This window comes from Ovis canadensis, chromosome 19 (genome assembly GCF_042477335.2).
Source record: "Ovis canadensis isolate MfBH-ARS-UI-01 breed Bighorn chromosome 19, ARS-UI_OviCan_v2, whole genome shotgun sequence".
NCBI classification, from domain to species: Eukaryota; Metazoa; Chordata; class Mammalia; order Artiodactyla; family Bovidae; genus Ovis; species Ovis canadensis.
Window position 1 is genome coordinate 37,858,184 of NC_091263.1, and position 19,215 is coordinate 37,877,398.

The following is a 19,215-nucleotide window of genomic DNA, read 5'->3' on the forward strand; positions in this document are numbered from 1 at the left end:
AGGGAATGCATTGGTTAGGGAATGCACCCACATTCTTTGTCTGTTTTTTGATGACCATCTCAAGTGACTTGGGGAAAAAGAACAATGACTTACTTATTTACAGAACAATTTGCCAGTGTTTGGAGAGCTGTGATTCTAGAACTTTACAAATGTTATCCTGCCAAATAAGTGGCAATTGTCTGAATGCATCCCTGGTGATCAGACTCCAGAATTCATATTCTTAGACACTGTACTAGGCTGCCTAGGTAAGGCCACAGTGTCTGTCATTTTGTCGTAGAACACTTTGAGGGTAGATCCAGAGATTGAATATAAGTATTTTATTTTAAAAGGCTTTTTCCCGAAATCATTATGGTTGGCCAGAGAATTCTTCTAATTGTCATAAAGGAAAATATAGCCAACTCTTAAAATACAATGAGATACCACCTCACACCAGTCAAAATGACCATCATCAAAAAGTCTATAAACAATAAATGCTGGAGAGGGTGTGGAGAAAAGGGACCCCCCCCTCCTACACTGTTGGTGGGAATGTGAACTGGTACAGCTACTATGGAGAACAGCATGGAGGTTCCTTAAAAAACGTACACCTGTGGCGGATTCATGTTGATGTGTGGCAAAACCAATACAATATTGTAAAGTAAAAATAATAATAATAATAAATAAATAAAAGAAAAAAAAGAAACTGAAAATATCCCTGAAATAGAATCCGTATGTGAGAAAATGGCATGGAAAAAACCGTATTGTTTATGACAGAAATAATTATTAAGCTTGTTTTGGGAATGTTCATACAAATGAAATGTTTAATAAAAATAATTTCTACATGAAAAAAAACTAAAAATAGAGCTACAATTTGATCCAGCAATCCCACTCCTGGGCATATATCTGGAGAAAACCATTGTTGGAAAGGATACATACACTCCAGTGTTCATCACAGCACTGTTTACAATAGCCAAGACATGGAGACAACTTAATGTCCATTATCAGAGGACTGGATAAAGAAGGTGTGGTATATATATACACAATGGACTATTATTCATCCATTAAAAAGAATGATAGAATGTCATTTGCAACAACATGGATGTACCTGGAGATTATTATAGTAAGGGAAGTAAGTCAGAGAAAGTCAAATATCTTATGATATTGTTTATATGCTGAATCTGGAAAAATGATACAAATGAACTTATTTACAAAACAGAAACATAGGCTTAGAGAACCAACTTATCGTTACCAGGGGGAAAGTGTTGGGGTAGGGGGAGGGATAGATTGAGTTTGGGATTGACATGCATATATTGCTATATTTAAAATGGATAACTGACAAGGACCTACTGTTTAGCACAGGGAACTCAGCTCAATATTCTGTAATAACCTAAATGGACAAAAATTTTGAAAAAGAACAGATAATTGGATGGATATAACTGAACCACTTTGCTATACACCTGTAGCTAACACATTGTTAATCAACTATACTCCAATATAAAATGAAAATTAAAAGAGGAAATATATCCAATTTCTGATTATCTATGTTAATGGAGGTGAACAGCAGCACTGATAATCCAATATAGTTTGCAAAAATCACCTGGTGGTTGATTACATTACATTGCTTTAAAAATTACATGACATTTTAAAAGCTAATTATTACTATTTATGGACTTTTTAGAATTCAACATTTTTGGAGCGTATTTGCTGTAGGATATGGGTGGTGGGAGAGACTGGGAAAAGATTCATCAGGACTGACTGTCGCTTCCCAGATGTAAATAACCAAACATTTGATGGGAGGAATAATTCAATCATTCTATCCTAAGATAAAGGCTTTAGGCAGCTCCCACCTCACAGGTTGGAAGAGATGCAGGCTCACCTGAGGATGAGATTTATCATCCACGCTTTCCACCCCCATGGAGAGATGCTGGTTCATACTCAGGTTTTGTGAGCTTCATAAAAACTCTGGAATGCTGAGAGAATCCAACTATCTGGCAAAATAGAATCTTCTTTCATACAGTTAAATCACAGGTGAACCACCCATACACAAAATGAGCATCAGAATAAGTGCTAGAAAAGATGAAACAACCAAAGCAAATACTCCTTCTTCTAGTGCTTCTCCTTTATAGCTATTGTGCAACAGCCCCAAGCAGCAATGCATTTCCCTGCACATATTAAATAGGACTAGGGCCTGGGGAATCTTGCATGGATGGCTAAGCATAGATAGTGCGCTATTTGGACATTCCCAGCATTTATTTTCCCATCTTCTAGAAACATCATTTCAATTCTCCTTTAACAAACTGTCTCTCCCCTATGAGTACATGATCGAGGTGCTCTTGTGGGTAACATAAATTGATCAGACTCTTCTAGGAATTTGGATATTGAACAGAGTGGCTTTGAAATCAGAAACAGAGCTAATTCAACCCAAAACAGCTCCCCCCAAAGACTGCAAAGTTCCTGCAGGTTCACCCCCAGGGTGGCCTGCTCCTTGGTCTCACCGAGGCTTGGGCATTCAGTGTCTCCACGGCTCACGTGATCTGACCTGGGTCATTCCTTTATGTTTGCTCAGGAAAGCCAGAGTTGTTTCTGTTGCTTGCAAGCAGTGAGCCTAACCTGCAACAACCATGAAAACCAACAAATAAGACACGTTTGGGTGAAGGTGCCTATGGGGGACTTTAAAAAAAATACCTTGAGCTTGGTCAGACTCAGCTAATCCAGGGCCTTATTTATCAGATCATTAAGCTGAGAGATTCAAGGACTTTTTCCAAGGTTTCAAATCAGAAGCCAGGCCTTCTGACACTTTCCGCCACCTTGCAAAACAGTGACAGTCTCCTCTGATTGGTTTGCTGGGGCACACAGGCAGGCAACTGATGCAAAATGCTACTTCAAAGACCCCTTCAATCAATTAATCAATGATTATTTATTGCAAGGCACTGTGCTAGGCACTGTGGAGAGTACATGGAAGATAAGACCGAAGTCCCTGCCCTCAAGGAGCTTACAATCTAGTTGGGAAGACAAGGCATACATACAAGGAAAATTAAGTAACAATACAGGAGTTGAGTTAAAATGCAAGATAACAGTACAAGAGACTTCCAAAAGTAGTACCTGATTAAATTACTAAGTGAGGGGTATTGACAGGGCTTGCAGCTCGTTCAGAGGAAGGAGGTCAGCGAGGGTTGGAAGGCTTCACAGACAACCCGGGGCTGGAGCTACCCTAGAACAGTCAAGATCGGGGATTAAAGATTTCAAGAAGGGGCAGCCAGATGCCCAAAAGGCACAGAGGTGAGACCAAAAGCAAGTGGTGTTCGGGGGCCAGTGAGGGCTCTGTGTGGCTGGGTATGGACTTAAGTTGTTATTAGATTAACAAGGGCCTCAGGTTTAGATTTTATCCTTGTAGCAATGGGGTTGGGAGAAACCTTAAAACAACAGATATCCTTAGATTAAGTGTAGAAAAGACTGAGTTAATCCAGAGGATCTACTCACGTTTGATCTTCAGGAGATTTATTTGTGGATTTTTGACCCTCTCTACTTCCAAAGAGGACCTGCAATGGTGTTTTCTCTGGGTCTTCTAGGTAGGGATCGAGGCCAGAGACTTTTGAGTCCCTCTAGGATCTTAAATTATAACTAGCACAAGGGTGAGTGAACAGATTCCCTGACAGGCAGGCAGGAAAAATGCTCCCAAAAGACAAGTATCTTTACAAATGACAGAATATTTATTAACAATACCTTTAAAAAAAGATTACATATGCTAGATCACTGGTAAATATCATTAACACTGGGGTTGGGAACTAGCTGGGGTGTTATTTTTTTTCATTCATTTTATTATTTTGTTGATTTTTTTGTGTGTGTGATTTTAAATTTTGTCTTATTTCAACATAGAAGTAACCATATCAAACTAAGAAAGGAACACAGCTTGAAATACTGACAATATATTTTTTCCCAGTTACCACCCTAGTTTTTACACAAGTGGAATCCTGATTATGACTTTATTGGATAAATATAGCTAGAAGGTTGAAAAGTTAACTTATACTCTTTGTAAGCAAAATCGACAAATTACAGGCAAATCTGAGCTCTCTGAGAAAGAAGAAAAGGTGCAGTGTGTTTACAAGTGAAAATTTTTATAGAAAATTTCATTGCATTTTATTTGCACTGTTCCACTAGTGTCAACTTACAAAACCTCCCCCGTTATAACAAATAGTTCTTTTCATAAGAATACGGTTTTGTTGATATTGTCATTTTCCAATGTGTGATTTTAAGATGTAGAAGATAAAGCTTATAAAGCAACAAGGCTACCTACTGCAAAACAGGAGAATCATTGAGATACCATACAGTTGTACTAAAGATCTCTTATAGAGTCATGAAAAAAATTCTTTGTGGCAACTATTTGCTGAAATAGGAGAAATCTGCCAGACTCCTTACATAATTCTGATTTAAAAGAAGGGCTCTATCATTACAGAGATACACATATTATCTATAAGAGATTTTGTAAAGAAGTTATGAATCCATCGACAGGGAATTACTCTTTTCTTTGTTAAATGTACATTCAAAACAGATACATTTAAAGATAGTAAAATTATTCTTTATCCTTTTAAAGACGTGGCTGACTATAGTAACTTTTGGTCTATGTTACTACAGGATATGTAACTTCCAGTGTCATGGCTAAGGATAATGCTACGACAAAGACAAGGCTAACTTAGTCTAGGGAAAAGAAAGTCTTACCGTACGATGCTAAATTCAGGGGTGGGAGTACTGCTCAAGGTACCTCTCGGGCAGTTAGTTTAGGTTTTGAGATTGTGGCCATTCCTGAAAGCATCTCAAGTTGTGTGGAACAACAAAATTCACAACAGGGCTGGAAAACATATTGTACAATGGCTAAACGACTTGATTCAGTGCATCAGACATCCCATGAGTCATTCCTACACAGCAGCCTTGAGTTACAGACTAATCCTTCAGCTGTGCTGCCTCTAGACTCTTGTAGAACCATACAAGGAATCTGCAATGTATTGACCAAGGTGAGTTTCCAACTCTGTCTTTAAAGGAAATATTTTCAAACAATAATCATATGATTGTGTTGCCCATAGCATTTTACAGCAGAGGAAAAAATTAATATCTACATTTCATGTTAACTTTAAAAAATCCTATAAAACACTAAATATATAATAAAAAATATGCATATAAGGACATATGTAAACTGCTTTGGTAACATCATATTACAGATGTCTTCAGTGCATTGCAGAGTTTCCAAAGAAACTTCAGACAAAGCTAGATTTGCTTTGAGGAAGTACTGTAGAATGCCATTCCTAAAGAAGCAAAAAACATTTTTTTTTCCAGTAATAAGATGTACTTGAACAACAATATTACTTAGTACTGGGTGTCTTCAAAACAACTAGCTAAATGTTGCTTATATTATAAAGAGAAAGTCCTTCGGAGAACTGTCGTCATAAACTGGACCTTGCTGTGAGGGAGATCATGATGGTACTGATGGCCGACAGCGTGCATGCATTTGAAGTGGACGGCCCGGCTCCTCTTGCATAGGCATCTGCAGAGAGAAGACATTCACTCAGCATCCACTCACCCTGGCAACAAACGGAGGCAGGACACAGGACTCTTAGAAACGGAAGAACTGTCTCAAGTCTATTGGAAATGACCATCTCTCTCTCTTTTTAAAATTTTTAACCTTTTTCTTTTTGGAGTATAGCCAATTTTAAACTTTTTCTTTAATATTGGGGTATAGCCAGTTACGGGCTTCCCAGGTGGCACTAGTGGCAAAGAAGTCGCCTGCCAATGTAGGAGATGTAAGAGACATGGGTTCGATCCCTGGGTTGGGAAGATCCCCTGGAGGAGGTCATGGGACCCACTCCAGTCTTCTTGCCTGGAGAATCCCACGGATAGAGGAGCCTGGCGGGCTACAGTCTATGGACTTACAGAGTCGGACACAACTGAAGCAACTAAGCACAAGCCAATTAACAACACTGTGATAGTTTCAGGTGAACAATGAAGGGACTCAGCCATACATACAGATGTGTCCATCCTCCCCCAAACTCCCCTCCCATCCAGGCTGCCGCATGACACTGATCCCTGTGCTACACAGTGGACCTTGCTGGTTATCCATTTTAAATATAGCAGTGTATACAGGCAACCATGAATGTGCGCTCTAAGTCTGTGAGTCTCTTTCTGTTTTGTAAGTAAGTCCACTTGTATCAAGACCAACTCTTATTGACTGTTTTAGCCTCTGTTCTATGATGTCCTAGCTATGAACTTGGGAGCAGGTGGTGGCCATCTCTGGACCTCTATTTAAGCATTTGTTAAGGGAGGGTATCCACATCTAACATGAGAAGAAACTTCAAAATAACTGAAAACACTACAGATAAATACTAGGATATCAATGATGCTGCAAAATAAACATTGATGTTCTCTTTCGAATATCTGCTGGATACAGAGCCATATGACAATTCCTACAAAACCCCTGAGAACCTCTGGTATGGTTATTACACAATTTAACAGATAAGGAAACTGGGGCCCAGAGAAGGAAGATAAGTCTAAGATAAGATAAGTCTTTACCCACTTAGTAAAGACCTGAATTGGGATTCCAACACATATATATCTAAATATACCTATTTTTTCCCAACAAAATAAACTCAATCTTTTTAAAACTTTTTCTTATATGTCTTTTATATTGTTTTCACAGTAAGAAGTTATCAACTGTCATTTGAGTTTTATCAAGATTGTAAGATCTCTAACCATCAAAATGGAAAATCTCTTGAGAAAGAGACCATGTTTTATTCATGGCTACAGCCTTATCATCTAATCATTATAACAATAAAATTGCTTCAAATATGTTTTTGTAATGAATTAAATCAAGAATTATCAATCTTAAAAAAACAGTTCTTGAAATGATAAGCAAGTCAGATTTTAAGAAAGTGAGATAAATTAACCCCAAAACAAACTTCAATCTTGTGTTTTTTGTGGCCTGGAGATTACTTCCACATCTCACCATAAATCTGGTTCCTTTCAACAGAAGTTAGAGCCTCTACTGAGATGTAGAAACCAATTCTCCCCAGTATTTGCAAAGAAAAAAATGTGTTACTGTTTGCATGCAAAAGAGGTGTAGTAAATATAAACCTCGTCTGGAAGATGACAAATTACTCCTGAATCTGGAGCGTGTTCCTGGTGCAGCCTGCATTTCCCACCAGAAGTCCCGTTCTATTCACCAACAGTAACAAGTGCTTATCCAGAAGAAGGGTGAAGTAACCAGTGAACATTTTCTTTCCTGATTTGAGGCATCCAAATTAGATCGATGCAGTTAAAACTGGGTGAGTGGATACTTTACTGTAACTTGATACAGCAAGGATACTAGACCCATTCCTCATCCAACAAATGATAAAATGGACACTGAACAAAGGAACTGATGCTCAGGACTCTGTAGCAAGGATTGTCTGTGATTTAAAATATCATATCTCCACCAATGCCCTGAAAGTTCCTATCTCCAGCCTTCACTGAACCCCTTACCTCTTGACTAGTAAATCCAAAAGCCAGTGAAAATCGACACTTAGATACCTAATGGCAATCTTATTTGTTTTATTATTGTGGAAAGATACACTTAATGTAAAGGTTACCACTTTAACTATTTTAAAGTGTACAACCCGGTAGCCTTAAGTTCACTCCAATGGTGTGCAGCCAGGACCACATCTAGTTCCAGAACTTTTTCAGCAGCTGAAATGGAAACCCAGTACCCATTAAACCACAATGAACACTAGCAGCCAGTCACTTTCAGTCACCAATCTGCCTCTATGGATTTTCCTATTTTGCCTTTTTAAAAACACTTTTCAAATAAAATAATACAACAAAAAATAATATGCTGTTGAGATAGTTGCAAACAGTATTTGAAAAATAGATTGAATGTATTTGTCTGAAAAAAGAACACACGCTTCAACAGTCTTTGAAAACAAAGATATTCTTGACTATATGTAGTCATGTGTGCTTATGTACATATGTTACATACACAAGTTCAAAATAAACAGTTTCAAGCTCAAAATATTTTCAGCCAAAGACATTAAATTATATTGTATCACTAGAGACAGGCTTCTAGAGCAATTTAAAGAACTCTTTTTTTCTTGTTCTTCCTAAGTCACACTTTTAACTTTCTAAGCTATAATGTGGGGGTTACTGTAGCTGTAGCTGTAAACCACCTGGGTCATATGGAAGATGCTGGGTGACTGATCTGTGGCTGCTTTAATCTGATTATTGATTGTCAAGTGATTAAATCCTTATTACATCAGCCAAGACAAGTCAGACTGTCTTTTGCACGAAACTGTCTGTGATCAGCAAATATCAGTTGTCTAAGGAAGGAGGATGGTATTGTCCATTTTTATCACGTCTTCTTTTTTTTCGTGTTTAATTTCATCTGAGCTCTGGCTCCCTGGGAGGCTTAGGCAATAAGGCAGACAGGGAGAAGGGAGGGAAAAAAAAGAGAGAGAGAGGCATTCTTACTTGATATCTTTGGAATTCGAATCTGTTCACTGCTGCTGCCATCTCCTCCATCACTGAATGGCTTAATTTCTATTATATAATCTTCATCAAAAGGCAAAGAAAGCTCCACCGATGTTTTGTTTGTTTCAATGACAGACGTGCTGCTTTGCCTGCTCCATCTGTACAGGACCTGCCAATATGGAAAGAACAGGTGTCACCTGCTGTCCTCACAAAGGCCCCCCCTAGGATGCAGCCTTCATTTGCTTCCACCTCTGGGCACCAGTGACATGTGGGGATGCTGAAGTTGTCAGGCTGCCCACATGCATTTGGAAGGCTCATTTATAGCAAGGGGCATGTCTGCAGCCACCATTTATTTCATCACGAGGAAAGAGTTGACAGGCTCATGTGGCATGGTAGCGGGGCCAGCATGAGCCTAACAATGTGCTGTGTGACCTCACATCACCTCTGGAGACTCAGTTAAAACACCTGAAAAGGTGGCTGTACAGAGCTCAGTTACATATAAGGGTCTTTGGCATCAGAATAGATTTGGCTGCTGTGTGACCTTGGTCCACTTACTTTCCCACTCTGAGCCTCAATGCCCTCATCTGTAAAATGGGGGCAATAATACCGACTTTCCTGGGAAGTCTTCAAGATTGCACAGGATTCAATAAAATTAAGAACTCAAAGAAAGCATGTAAGACTGGTATCTATGAAGTCTTAAAGGAAACAAGAGATACAAAGATAACTTGGCAAAGGTTAGAAGCAAAAATCAGGCATGATAAATTATCATTATTAATCCTTTGGAAAGAGGACATTTCAGTACAGGAAGAGCGTCTCTGAAAGGCAAGGGCAGAAACCCCCTTTTTTTCCCTCCCACCGGGAACCCTTTTAAAGCTACATAGAAAAGGGAGGATATTATAGGACAATTACTGTCACTCTCGAAGTGTCTGTAGCTCACACATCTTTGTTTACCACTTTGGCTTCTGCTGGGCCAGAGTCTAGGCTGGTAGTTTACAGGATGAGATGGCTAACTAGCACCCTGGAAAATACACACACCACCTGGCTTTGCCTACCTTGGTCATCAACAATCCCTATTAGCAACCGAAGATAAAGGCCCAGAGAGGTGTACCTGCCTTTTTGGATATAACAGTTGTGATGAGAACTGTCCCACAAATGTTTTCTGTTTACTCTGAGCCAGACACTCTACTGGCACAGCTATGCTTAATGGTGACAGCATCTGACAAGACAGGCACTATTATCCGTGTCCACAGATGAGGACACTGAGGCCCAGAGATAGTGCAGAGCTGGTGAGTGACAAGATAAGGGTTTCTAAGCCCATGCTCTTCAACCACTATAACTCATCATTTCTCTTGATATTCAAAAAAAAATAGGGCTGGGTGACATGAATGGTTCCAGGTCCTGGTTCTATGTTAGAAGCACTTAGGGAACCTGGAAAAATACCAATGCTCTAGTCCAGTGATCTCCAATATTTTTGGCACCAGGACTGGTTTCATGGAAGACAGTTTTTCCACAAATTAGGGGTGGAGGGGGGATAGTTTCAGGATGATTCAAGTGTATTATATTTACTGTGCACTTTATTTCTATTATTAGCACATCAGCTCCACTTCAGATCATCAGGCATTAGAAAATGAGGTGGGGGAACCCTGCTATAGGCCACTGGTTCTCAACTTGGGTGGGGGGAGTGGAGGAGCAACTTTGTGCCCCGGGAGGGCGTTTGGCAAATGTCTGCAGACATTTTTGGTTGTCACAATGGCTGTTGCTAGTGTTGTGAGTGCCTGGGTCCTCCTATAATACAGAGGGCAGTTCCCACAACAGAGAGTCATCCAGCTTGAAGTGGCATCTGCGAGGAGGCTGAGGAATCCACCTCCAGCCACGCCCCAGATCTCCCATGTCAGACTCCAGAGAAGACGGGTCCAGACCATGGTATGTTTTTAAAAAGATCTTCAGATGTTCATTCAGGGAATCATGAATGTCATCAGGGTTCTCAAACCTAAGCTTGTATCAGAGTTGACTAGAGAGCCTCTTAAAGCATCTATCACCGGGCCCCACTTGAGTTTCTGATTTCATAGGTCTTAGTTGGGACTTGAAAAATCTGCATTTCTAACAAGTCCTCAGGTAATACCATTGCCTCTGGTCCAGGGGCCACACTTAGAGAACAATAAGACTAGCTCATTTTCCCCTAAGACCCACTGCTGCCACTGTTTAGTCGCTAAGTCCTGTCCAACTCTTGCGAACCTATGGACTGTAGCCCGCCAGGCCTCTCTGTCCATGGGTTTTACCAAGCAAGAATACTGAAGTGGGCTGCCATTTCCTTTTCCATGGGATCTTCCCAACCCAGGGATCAAATCCGGGTCATCTGCTTGACAGGTGGATTCTTTACATCTGAGCCACCTGGAAAGCCCCCTAAAACCTACTATGAATTCTGATTTGCTGAGGTCAGAGACATAGGGTCACTCTACTATTGCAAGAAAACCCAAACACAAGAGAAATGCATCAAATTCCCTTAAAATGGTTCAGATCCCATTTGTTTCCTGGCATTTCATCACCTTTATTTATGTCTCTCTAATACAAGGTGGAAAACGCAATTTCCTTAGGGTGGAAAGATTCATAAGCGTCCCCCTTCCTTCTCAGGAGTATCAGTTGTATCAAACTCAGCATCCACTCACTAATGATCAGGCTCAAATAAATCCTGAGGCGCATCCAGGACTGTCAGAGCATCTCATCACAGCCCCTCAGGAACACGGGCTGGCTGATGGGATGCAAGGGCACATCTGGCTTTGAGGAATAAATTGCTTCTTTGATTTACCTCTGGTCCTTGCCAGAGCACAGAGGATTCAACTAGTTTCAAATATAAATCCAAAAGAAACACTTACAGGAAAAAACAGCCCTTTTATCAGCACTGCTTACTAGTCGTGTAATGTTGGGGGCTGAGCTGCGTGCATCCATGCTAAGTTGCTTCAGTCATGTCCAACTCTTTGCAACCCCATGGACGGTAGCCCACCAGGCTCCTTTGTCCATGGGGATTCACCAGGCAAGAATACTGGAGTGGGTTGCCTTCCTCCAGGGGATCTTCCCAACCCAGGGATCAAACCTGTGTCTCCTTTGGCATTGCAGGCCGATCCTTTACCACTGAGCCGCTGGGGAAGCCCTTGGGGGGCTGCAGTGGAAGCTAAATGAAGGCCTGTATAACCTTTACGCCACAATGAAGCTTATTTCAGCTTTAGTTCTGTTGATTGACCTTAGCCCAAGCTTAGTTCAGCTGATTGACTTAAAGGCAGTGCTTACATTTCTTATAATCCACGGTGGAAGATAAGGAGAAAGAAGAGTAAGTTCGTGGGAATAATGAAAATAGAATCAAACACTATTGAATGCTAATCATGAATTTCAACACCATATGCCTTGAGATAGGCACTATTAGTATTCTGATTTTCTTTTTTGGCCACTCTGCATGTAGGATCTTAGTTACCTGACCAGGTATTAAACCTGCTCCCCTGTATTGGAAGCGTGGAGTCTTAACTCCTGGATCATCACGGAAGTCCCTATTCTGATTTTAAAGATGAGGAGTCTGAGGCCTAGAGATGTTCAGCAATGTGCCCAAGGTCTTACAGCCAGTAAATGGGGGACACAGCATTCAAACTCAGGCAGGGTGGGTTCACAGCCGATATTCTTAACTAAAACCAGCTTGGCCACCACTGTGGACAAACGGCTTTCATTTTCTGGGCTCTGTTTCCACGAACACAAAACAAAGGGGGCTAGAGAGTAGAAACTCATGGCCCATAGGTCACATTTGGCTTGCACATTTTAATTATTTGGCCCTCGGTGGGTTTACTTTTTTTTTTTTAAGTTAGACGTTACCATTTAAAAACCAAGAAACTACACATAATAAAATTTGGGTTTCTACTAAAAACTGGAAGATATGGCTGCATTGGTCAAATTCCTGTCTGGAAACAACTGGTTGGACCTTAGAAGTTACTACCTTTTCTGGACCATCACAAAGTCTATAGGTACCATGGTCTCCAACACGCCCTGTTATGTCATGATGCTATGTGTCTACCTCAGGACCTTTGCACATCCTGGTCACTATTCTTGGAACACTCTCAGACAGCTGCTTATCTCACTCTCTCCTTTTTTCATGGACCAATTGAAATGTCACCTCTTGATAAAGGCTTTCCCTGGGCTTTATTTTAAATAACATCTTTCCTACCTATCCACTGTCTACTCCCCTCACTCTGAGTTATTTCTCTTGGTAGTACTTTATTGATCTATTTGTTTACTTCTGGCAGGCAAATAACTGAGAGGCTAAAAGGCGAGACTTTGGATTCATGCTGCCTGTATTCCGAGTTCAGGTCTTCAATATACTAGCTGTGTTAATAACACTGTGTTATGTACTTGGGTGTTGCTAAGAGAGTAGATATCAATGTTCTCACTACAAACAAGAAATGGTAATTAAGTGATGGGATGGAGGCCTTAGCAAATGCTATGGTGGTGATCGTATCACAATATATAAATGTATCAAATCAACATGTGTATATCTTAAATTTACACAATATTATATGTCAATCATGTCTCAATAAATTAGTAAAAAAAATACAAGCTATAGGAAGAAGGCAAGTTACTAAACTCTGTGCCATGAGTTATTTATCTATAAAACTGAGGCTAATAACTGCACCTGCTTCATGGGTTATTATAAACTTAGAAAGAATTAGACCAGTGCTTGGCACATTTATTGACGATATTTTATTGAAAGAATTAAGCCACCTTAATCCATTTAGATAACCTGCCTGGCTCTGTTTACTTTGTGATACTAAAACCAGATACACTCTCTTTTTAGTTTAAGTGTGATACAGTAGCTCAACAATTTGTGCTGAAAGAGTATTTGGGGCCTTAAGCTTCCTAAAGTCGACTTCTTTTGTGGACTGTTTACCCAGGTCGAAAACCCACAGATCTAGACAATTTAGGTAGAAAAACAAAAACACACACACATATACACCAATGTTTAATTTTTACAGAACTATATATCCTGAACATTGACACTGTGCGTGTAGCATTTCAATATCTATAACCAGGTATGCTGAGATCCCTTGGGATCTAAATGAGGATGCGTGGGAGTCTGGTTCCTCCAGTCCCAGCTCTAAAGAGAAGGGAAGGAACTGAATCAAATGGGAAGTCAAGAAGAAGTCAGAAAGGCCCTTTCCCACCTGTTACTCATCCACTGTCAGCACATGGAGCATTTCAAACTTCATACCCACCTGTTAGTGATGCTCCCTAAGGCAGGAAATTCCCACCCTGGAGGTGCCACTAGATATTTCATAGATATAATTTAGCTCTACAAGGCACAATGAATCAACATGAAAAAACCTTATTTGGGGTCGGGGGGGCGGAGGGAAGGCCTAAATACATGGGTTTCCTTGTGCTGTCTTTTTATTATTTCCTGAGATTGTCCTTTCCCTGATTTCAGGATAGGTCTCTGTATCTTAAATTGTAATGTCTTTTTTGTTTCTTTTTTTATTTTAAATTAAGTCTGTGGTTGAACGCTTGTGATGAATATATGAAATAAATACATACTGGGTCATTCTACCCAAAAAAAAAAAGTTTATATCATCTGATCTGCTGCTCACCTCTGCAACGGTTCCATGCTATCTGACTGTAATTTGTTCCAATGTTTTATTCTAGTTCTACAGGAGTAAAAAGTTCCCCAAATACTGTGGGAAGCCCCAGTTCTTTTCTGGGAGGTGAACACTTCCTTGTCAGCCTTGTGCTGCTTGATTCCCACACACCTGCCTGATTCTGTCCTGCACGGGGACTCTTCTAGATGTCTGTAAAAGTGTCTGTTGAATTAAAAAAAAAAAAAAAATATATATATATATATATATGAAGGGCCTCCTTGGAAAAGTGCTAATAAGACAAGTTCATACGAGTTTCGGAGAGAGGGCGGGAAGACAAAGAAGTAGCAACTAAATGATACTCATTTTTCAATTCTTCTAAAAATGCCTATAATCTTTTAGAGCCAGTTCACTGAAGTAGACTTCAGCTTGTGTATACATCCCTGCCCTGTGGAAGCTGACGGCACTCCAAGTCCCTTTACTCAACGGCCTTCAGTTTTTGCATTTGTAAAATGAAGGGCTTTGGCTGCATGATCTCCGGATTTCCTGCCCAGCTAACATTTTGCTTGGTTCCCTGAAATTCTTTAGGCAGCTCCCTGCCGTTCAATTTTATTTCAACATGCAGTTTAAAGCCTAGTAAAAGCTTCTCTCATGGAACTCATGCCCCTCCTCAGGGAGTGCTAAAGCTTTGGGATTTTTATTGTGTTTTCTCTCTCCTGTTCTACTAGGTGACACTGGAAGCCGGGAGGAAGACTTTCTGTCTCCTGTATTTTTTCCCTTCTCTCCCTTGGTTTGGTTAAATTAATTCAGGCCAATCACATCTGCATCTCTTTCGTGCCGTGTTCAAAGTCCCGGCAGTGTCAGCGTGGGTCAGGGAACTGTGAGAACTGTCTTCACTCTTACCTTCTCTCTTTGCTTCGTTTCAGTCCTTTCTCTTTCATCTTCCAGCCTCCCAAACCCCATGCCTCTCTCAAGTTGGATAAAGCTAGTTAGATGAACTCTTTCCAATTATTTCACACTAAGAGACTAATGATTTAGGAGTTCAGGAAATGAGGGCTCCCTTCTCACACCACTGTAGAGAATGCATCCTTGGCTGGAGAAATTACGGGGACCACTCAGGCTACGTGCTCATGAGGCCCACAGTCTGAGGATTCACAGTAAGTCATCAGCCAATTACAATTACCCAAGAGGATGGAAAGTCCTTTTAAAAATCCAACAAATAGTGAGAGCTCTGGCCATCAGGGAAGGCTTCTCATCTCAGACCCGATTAAGGACGCAGATGTAAAAGGGGGCAGTCCCGATGAGAAGGAATAGAGCCGTAAAGGCTTGGGGGAAATGAAGACACTGGCAGATTTCTCCTTTAGCAGAAGAGAAATGCAGTCTCAGAGAGGTTACGTGATTTACCTGAAGTCACATAGTGACTAGAGGATCAGGACGTGGTTGTTTTTGCTCTAGTCTGTCAGACCCTTCTAGAAAGTTTACTTTTAAAAAGGGATCCAGTGGAAGGTCTGTAGATCAGTTCTTAGGGAATATTTCCCTGCTGCAGAATATAAATCACTGTGCCGCATGGACAAAGAACGGTCCATAGAAGGGAAGGTTTCCGAATCCTCTAATCACACCACTCAAGGCTAACTGTGTCAACTCCCAGCCCTGGCTTTGCAAACTGTAACCAGTGCCTGACAGTGTGCTACTTGCCACAGCTCCCTACGAAAATGTCACAAAATAGCGGCATGCAGGCTTGATGCATCCTGCCAACTAGTTCTGTTTGGCTTGTGTTGCCTCAGATGTTCTTTGAAAGTGAAACAAAATAGGATACTTAGAATGCCTTTTAATTTTAATGACTGTGGCACCACAGCTGCAATCAATGTCCTTTTCTAGTTTATTAAAATCAGGCTAACATTTATAGGCTCAGGTAAATGAATTTCCTAAAAAATTCTTGTGCATATGTGTACATCCATATCCATATACACACACATGTATATGGGCTTCCCTGGTGGCCCAGTGGTAAAAATCCACCTGCCAAGCAGAAAATGTGGGTTCAATCCCTGGGTCAGGAAGATCCCCTGGAGAAGGAAATGCCAACCCCCTCCAGTATTCTTGCCTGGGAAATCCCATGGACAGAGGAGCCTGGGGAGCGACAGTCCAGAGGGTCGCAAAGAGTTGGACATGACTTGGTGACTAAACAGCAGCAACAGTATCTCCATAACAAAAGGGACATGAACAAAAATAATTAACCATAAGTAACACAAAGTTACTACTGTTGATTAAAAATGTGATCAAGACAAGAACAAAACAAAATTGACTTTGGAGATATTAAAAATATGGATCTTCATGATTTTTTTATAGACCCAAACACAGGGTGTTTAACCACTTCCGATTGACTGTGTCTGAGACTGAAGTTTAGGCGATTCTCTCAATCCTGGTCAGTTGTCAGGGACCATTTATAAAACTCAGACCAGACCACTTTGGGGCAGAGATGGAGAAATGAGTCTGTGAGCATCATCTGGGAGAGTGAGGACAGATTCACGAGAACAGCGTGCCCCCATTAACAGTAGGAGTATAGGTGCCTTAGCAATAAGAGAAATTACCCACTTTGTATCCTTTTACTTCTGACTCATTATCCAGGGCCTTCACTTGATCCCAATTGAGGATAATTTTGGAGTCCGATGAATTCCATATGATGTTTCCGGGGGGTTGACTTGGCGCTATAAAAAAAATTAAGATATACGAAGTCACAGATTATTAAGTCTCAATGGATTCTGAGGAATATCTCCTTCCTAGAATTCGAGAGTGGAGGCAATTTAACGGGCTATTGCACTAATATGTGTCTTCAAGGTCACTAAAATCTGACGAGATACAGCGCTGCAAATGGAAAAAGATTCAGTTGGTCGCCTAACATTCATAGCTAAAAGAAGTAGCCCTTCCCAGTGAGGAGAAAACATTTATCTTTCTGTCCTCCAGAGCAATGAATTTTGCATGGTATTCGGGAAGGTTCAGCTAAAATGCTAAGGTAAATGTGAATCTCCATAATGATACCAATTAGTATGCAAATGATCGCTGGGAGGTAGGGATGGGCAATGAACTTGGAATATGTTTGATGAATCCCTGAAATATTTCTGAGCAAGAATATTCTTACGTGGCTTTCTGGTTGTCACGTTGACTGTTGCGCTGGAGGGGCCAGTCCCAGCAGAATTATATGCCTTGACAGCTAAATGATACAGGGCACTGCCTTTTAAGTTGGTGATTTTTGTTGACGTCTGATTTCCTATTGTTCGTATTTTTCGAGCATTTTCTTCTTTGTCATCATGTCTCCAATATTTAACCTGAGAAAACACAAAGGAAGACCTTGGATGTCATACCTATTGGGGATATCTCCAATGTGATTTTTTTTTTCATACAAGATTCTTATGACAGTGTTAATTTTCTGTATAGCAAGTCATAAGCAGAACCTTCAGAACCAAGACCTTTGTGTGCACTGAGACATAACTGGCAAGAAAAAAAGGCCCCTTCTTTGTTCTGAGCTTCAGAGTCAGATGGTAAATTGGCACAACCATTGTTGCTATTTCTCCCTCCCTGACCCCCACCTCGTTTTGAGGCCAAGTGATGCTGGGTGTATCAGAAATGACAGCTCAGCTTGCCAACCATCTTAACTATGCTCAGACCTGCATGTGTTTGGACAGAGACCTCTAATGCAGAAAGGAGTAAGCTCACAGCAGAATGCTCAGTGCTTTCATTCGTGCCCCTCTAGAAGCCATTGTTCTCTAAAACAAACGTCTCTACATGGAACTCGAGGTCTTTTTTCCATCAGCGTGTGTGTGGAAAGTTCTCACTGAGGGGTAGAGGCCCTTACCCAGAACCAAGGCACCCATCTCTTGCTTACCTCATACCCTTGTATCCGACCTCTATTCTTCTCCATGGGGGAGGCCCAGAAAACTTCAATGTCTGTTGCAGAAAGACTTCTGGCAAAGATGCTGGCTGGTGGTTTGGTGGGTTCTGCAGATGAGTGTGGAAAAATGTATGACTCTATTAGCTATATTAAAATAGGGTTCTGGATACTGGCATCATAGATGCAAAGAATCCATTATTATAGACTAATCTTTACTGATCATGACCCAAACATTCACTTCACAGAGGACCCAGGATTAACGGCTGGGAGGGGGTGGTGATGGAGACGGTGCTGATGAGAGCTGTTCAAAGTCTTTGGCTTCTAAATTTAGGGTTAAGTGGATAAGACTCTGATGCTGGGAGGGATTGGGGGCAGGAGGAGAAGGGGACAACAGAGGATGAGATGGCTGGATGGCATCACCGACTTGATGGACATGAGTTTGAGTGAACTCCGGGAGTTGGCAATGGACAGGGAGGCCTGGCGTGCTGCAATTCATGGGTCACAAAGAGTTGGACGCGACTGAGCGACTGAACTGAACTGAACTGAACTGAACTGGAAGGGAAATAAACCAGGAAACTGAAGTTTAAGAGCCAAGTTCTCCTAGCCAGCAATTTATTTAATATACATCCTTCTTAATTAGCATTTGTCATAGGTGAGAGTTCTACTCACTATTATGAAAATGAGAGAGACAGAAAACAGGAGAATCAACTGACTTGACTAAGTTACAGGAGGGCTGGGTGACAGCTCAGTTCTGCACCGCCAGTTGTATGTCTTGGACAAGTCATTTATGCTTTCTGGGCCTTAGCATCCTTAGTTGCAAAGGAGAGTCTAGACCAAGTCTGTCCCCTACATTTCAGTTCTTTTTGCCAGATTTCTGCCAGAGCTATGTACCATTTTTATGTGAAGGTTTTCCTGTCAGTGGTCTTTCTTAAGGAAAAGCTTAGGCATACTGTACGCTGTAACTTCATGAAATTCTGGTTTTGATTTGATGGCTATAAATTTTCGGATGCAATTCAAACCAATATATAACTATCAGATATTTTTAAAGGTTCACCTAGAACCATTAACAGTAACTTGTGTGCTCCCTCTGAAATCCACATTATGTTCCAGAACATGCTGGAGGTGGAGGCCACTAAGGTTGTGTCTATTTATAATAATGTATTATTTTATCTGCGTGTTAATTCACTCAGCATTTATTAGGGGTCTGTGTGGCATACATGTTCAGACACTGGTGACACAAAGGTGAAAAAATAAATATCTGGC

The 19,215-nt window shown here is 40.8% G+C and overlaps 1 protein-coding gene across 3 annotated transcripts in view; it reads right to left on the bottom strand.

Annotated features, from left to right (window-relative positions):
- Positions 1-2,874: 2,874 nt before the first annotated feature.
- Positions 2,875-19,215, bottom strand: part of CNTN4 (contactin 4) — a 1,043,858-nt gene continuing 1,027,517 nt past the window's right edge. For all 3 annotated transcript variants that reach the window (XM_069561830.1, XM_069561832.1, XM_069561831.1), the window contains 5 exons: positions 17,947-18,059; positions 17,203-17,389; positions 16,659-16,771; positions 8,464-8,632; positions 2,875-5,512 (listed from right to left, as the gene is read on the bottom strand). In XM_069561830.1, coding sequence (XP_069417931.1) covers positions 5,412-5,512; positions 8,464-8,632; positions 16,659-16,771; positions 17,203-17,389; positions 17,947-18,059 — 683 coding nt within the window. In that variant the 3' untranslated portion in view covers positions 2,875-5,411. The remainder of the gene's footprint in view (positions 5,513-8,463; positions 8,633-16,658; positions 16,772-17,202; positions 17,390-17,946; positions 18,060-19,215) is intronic.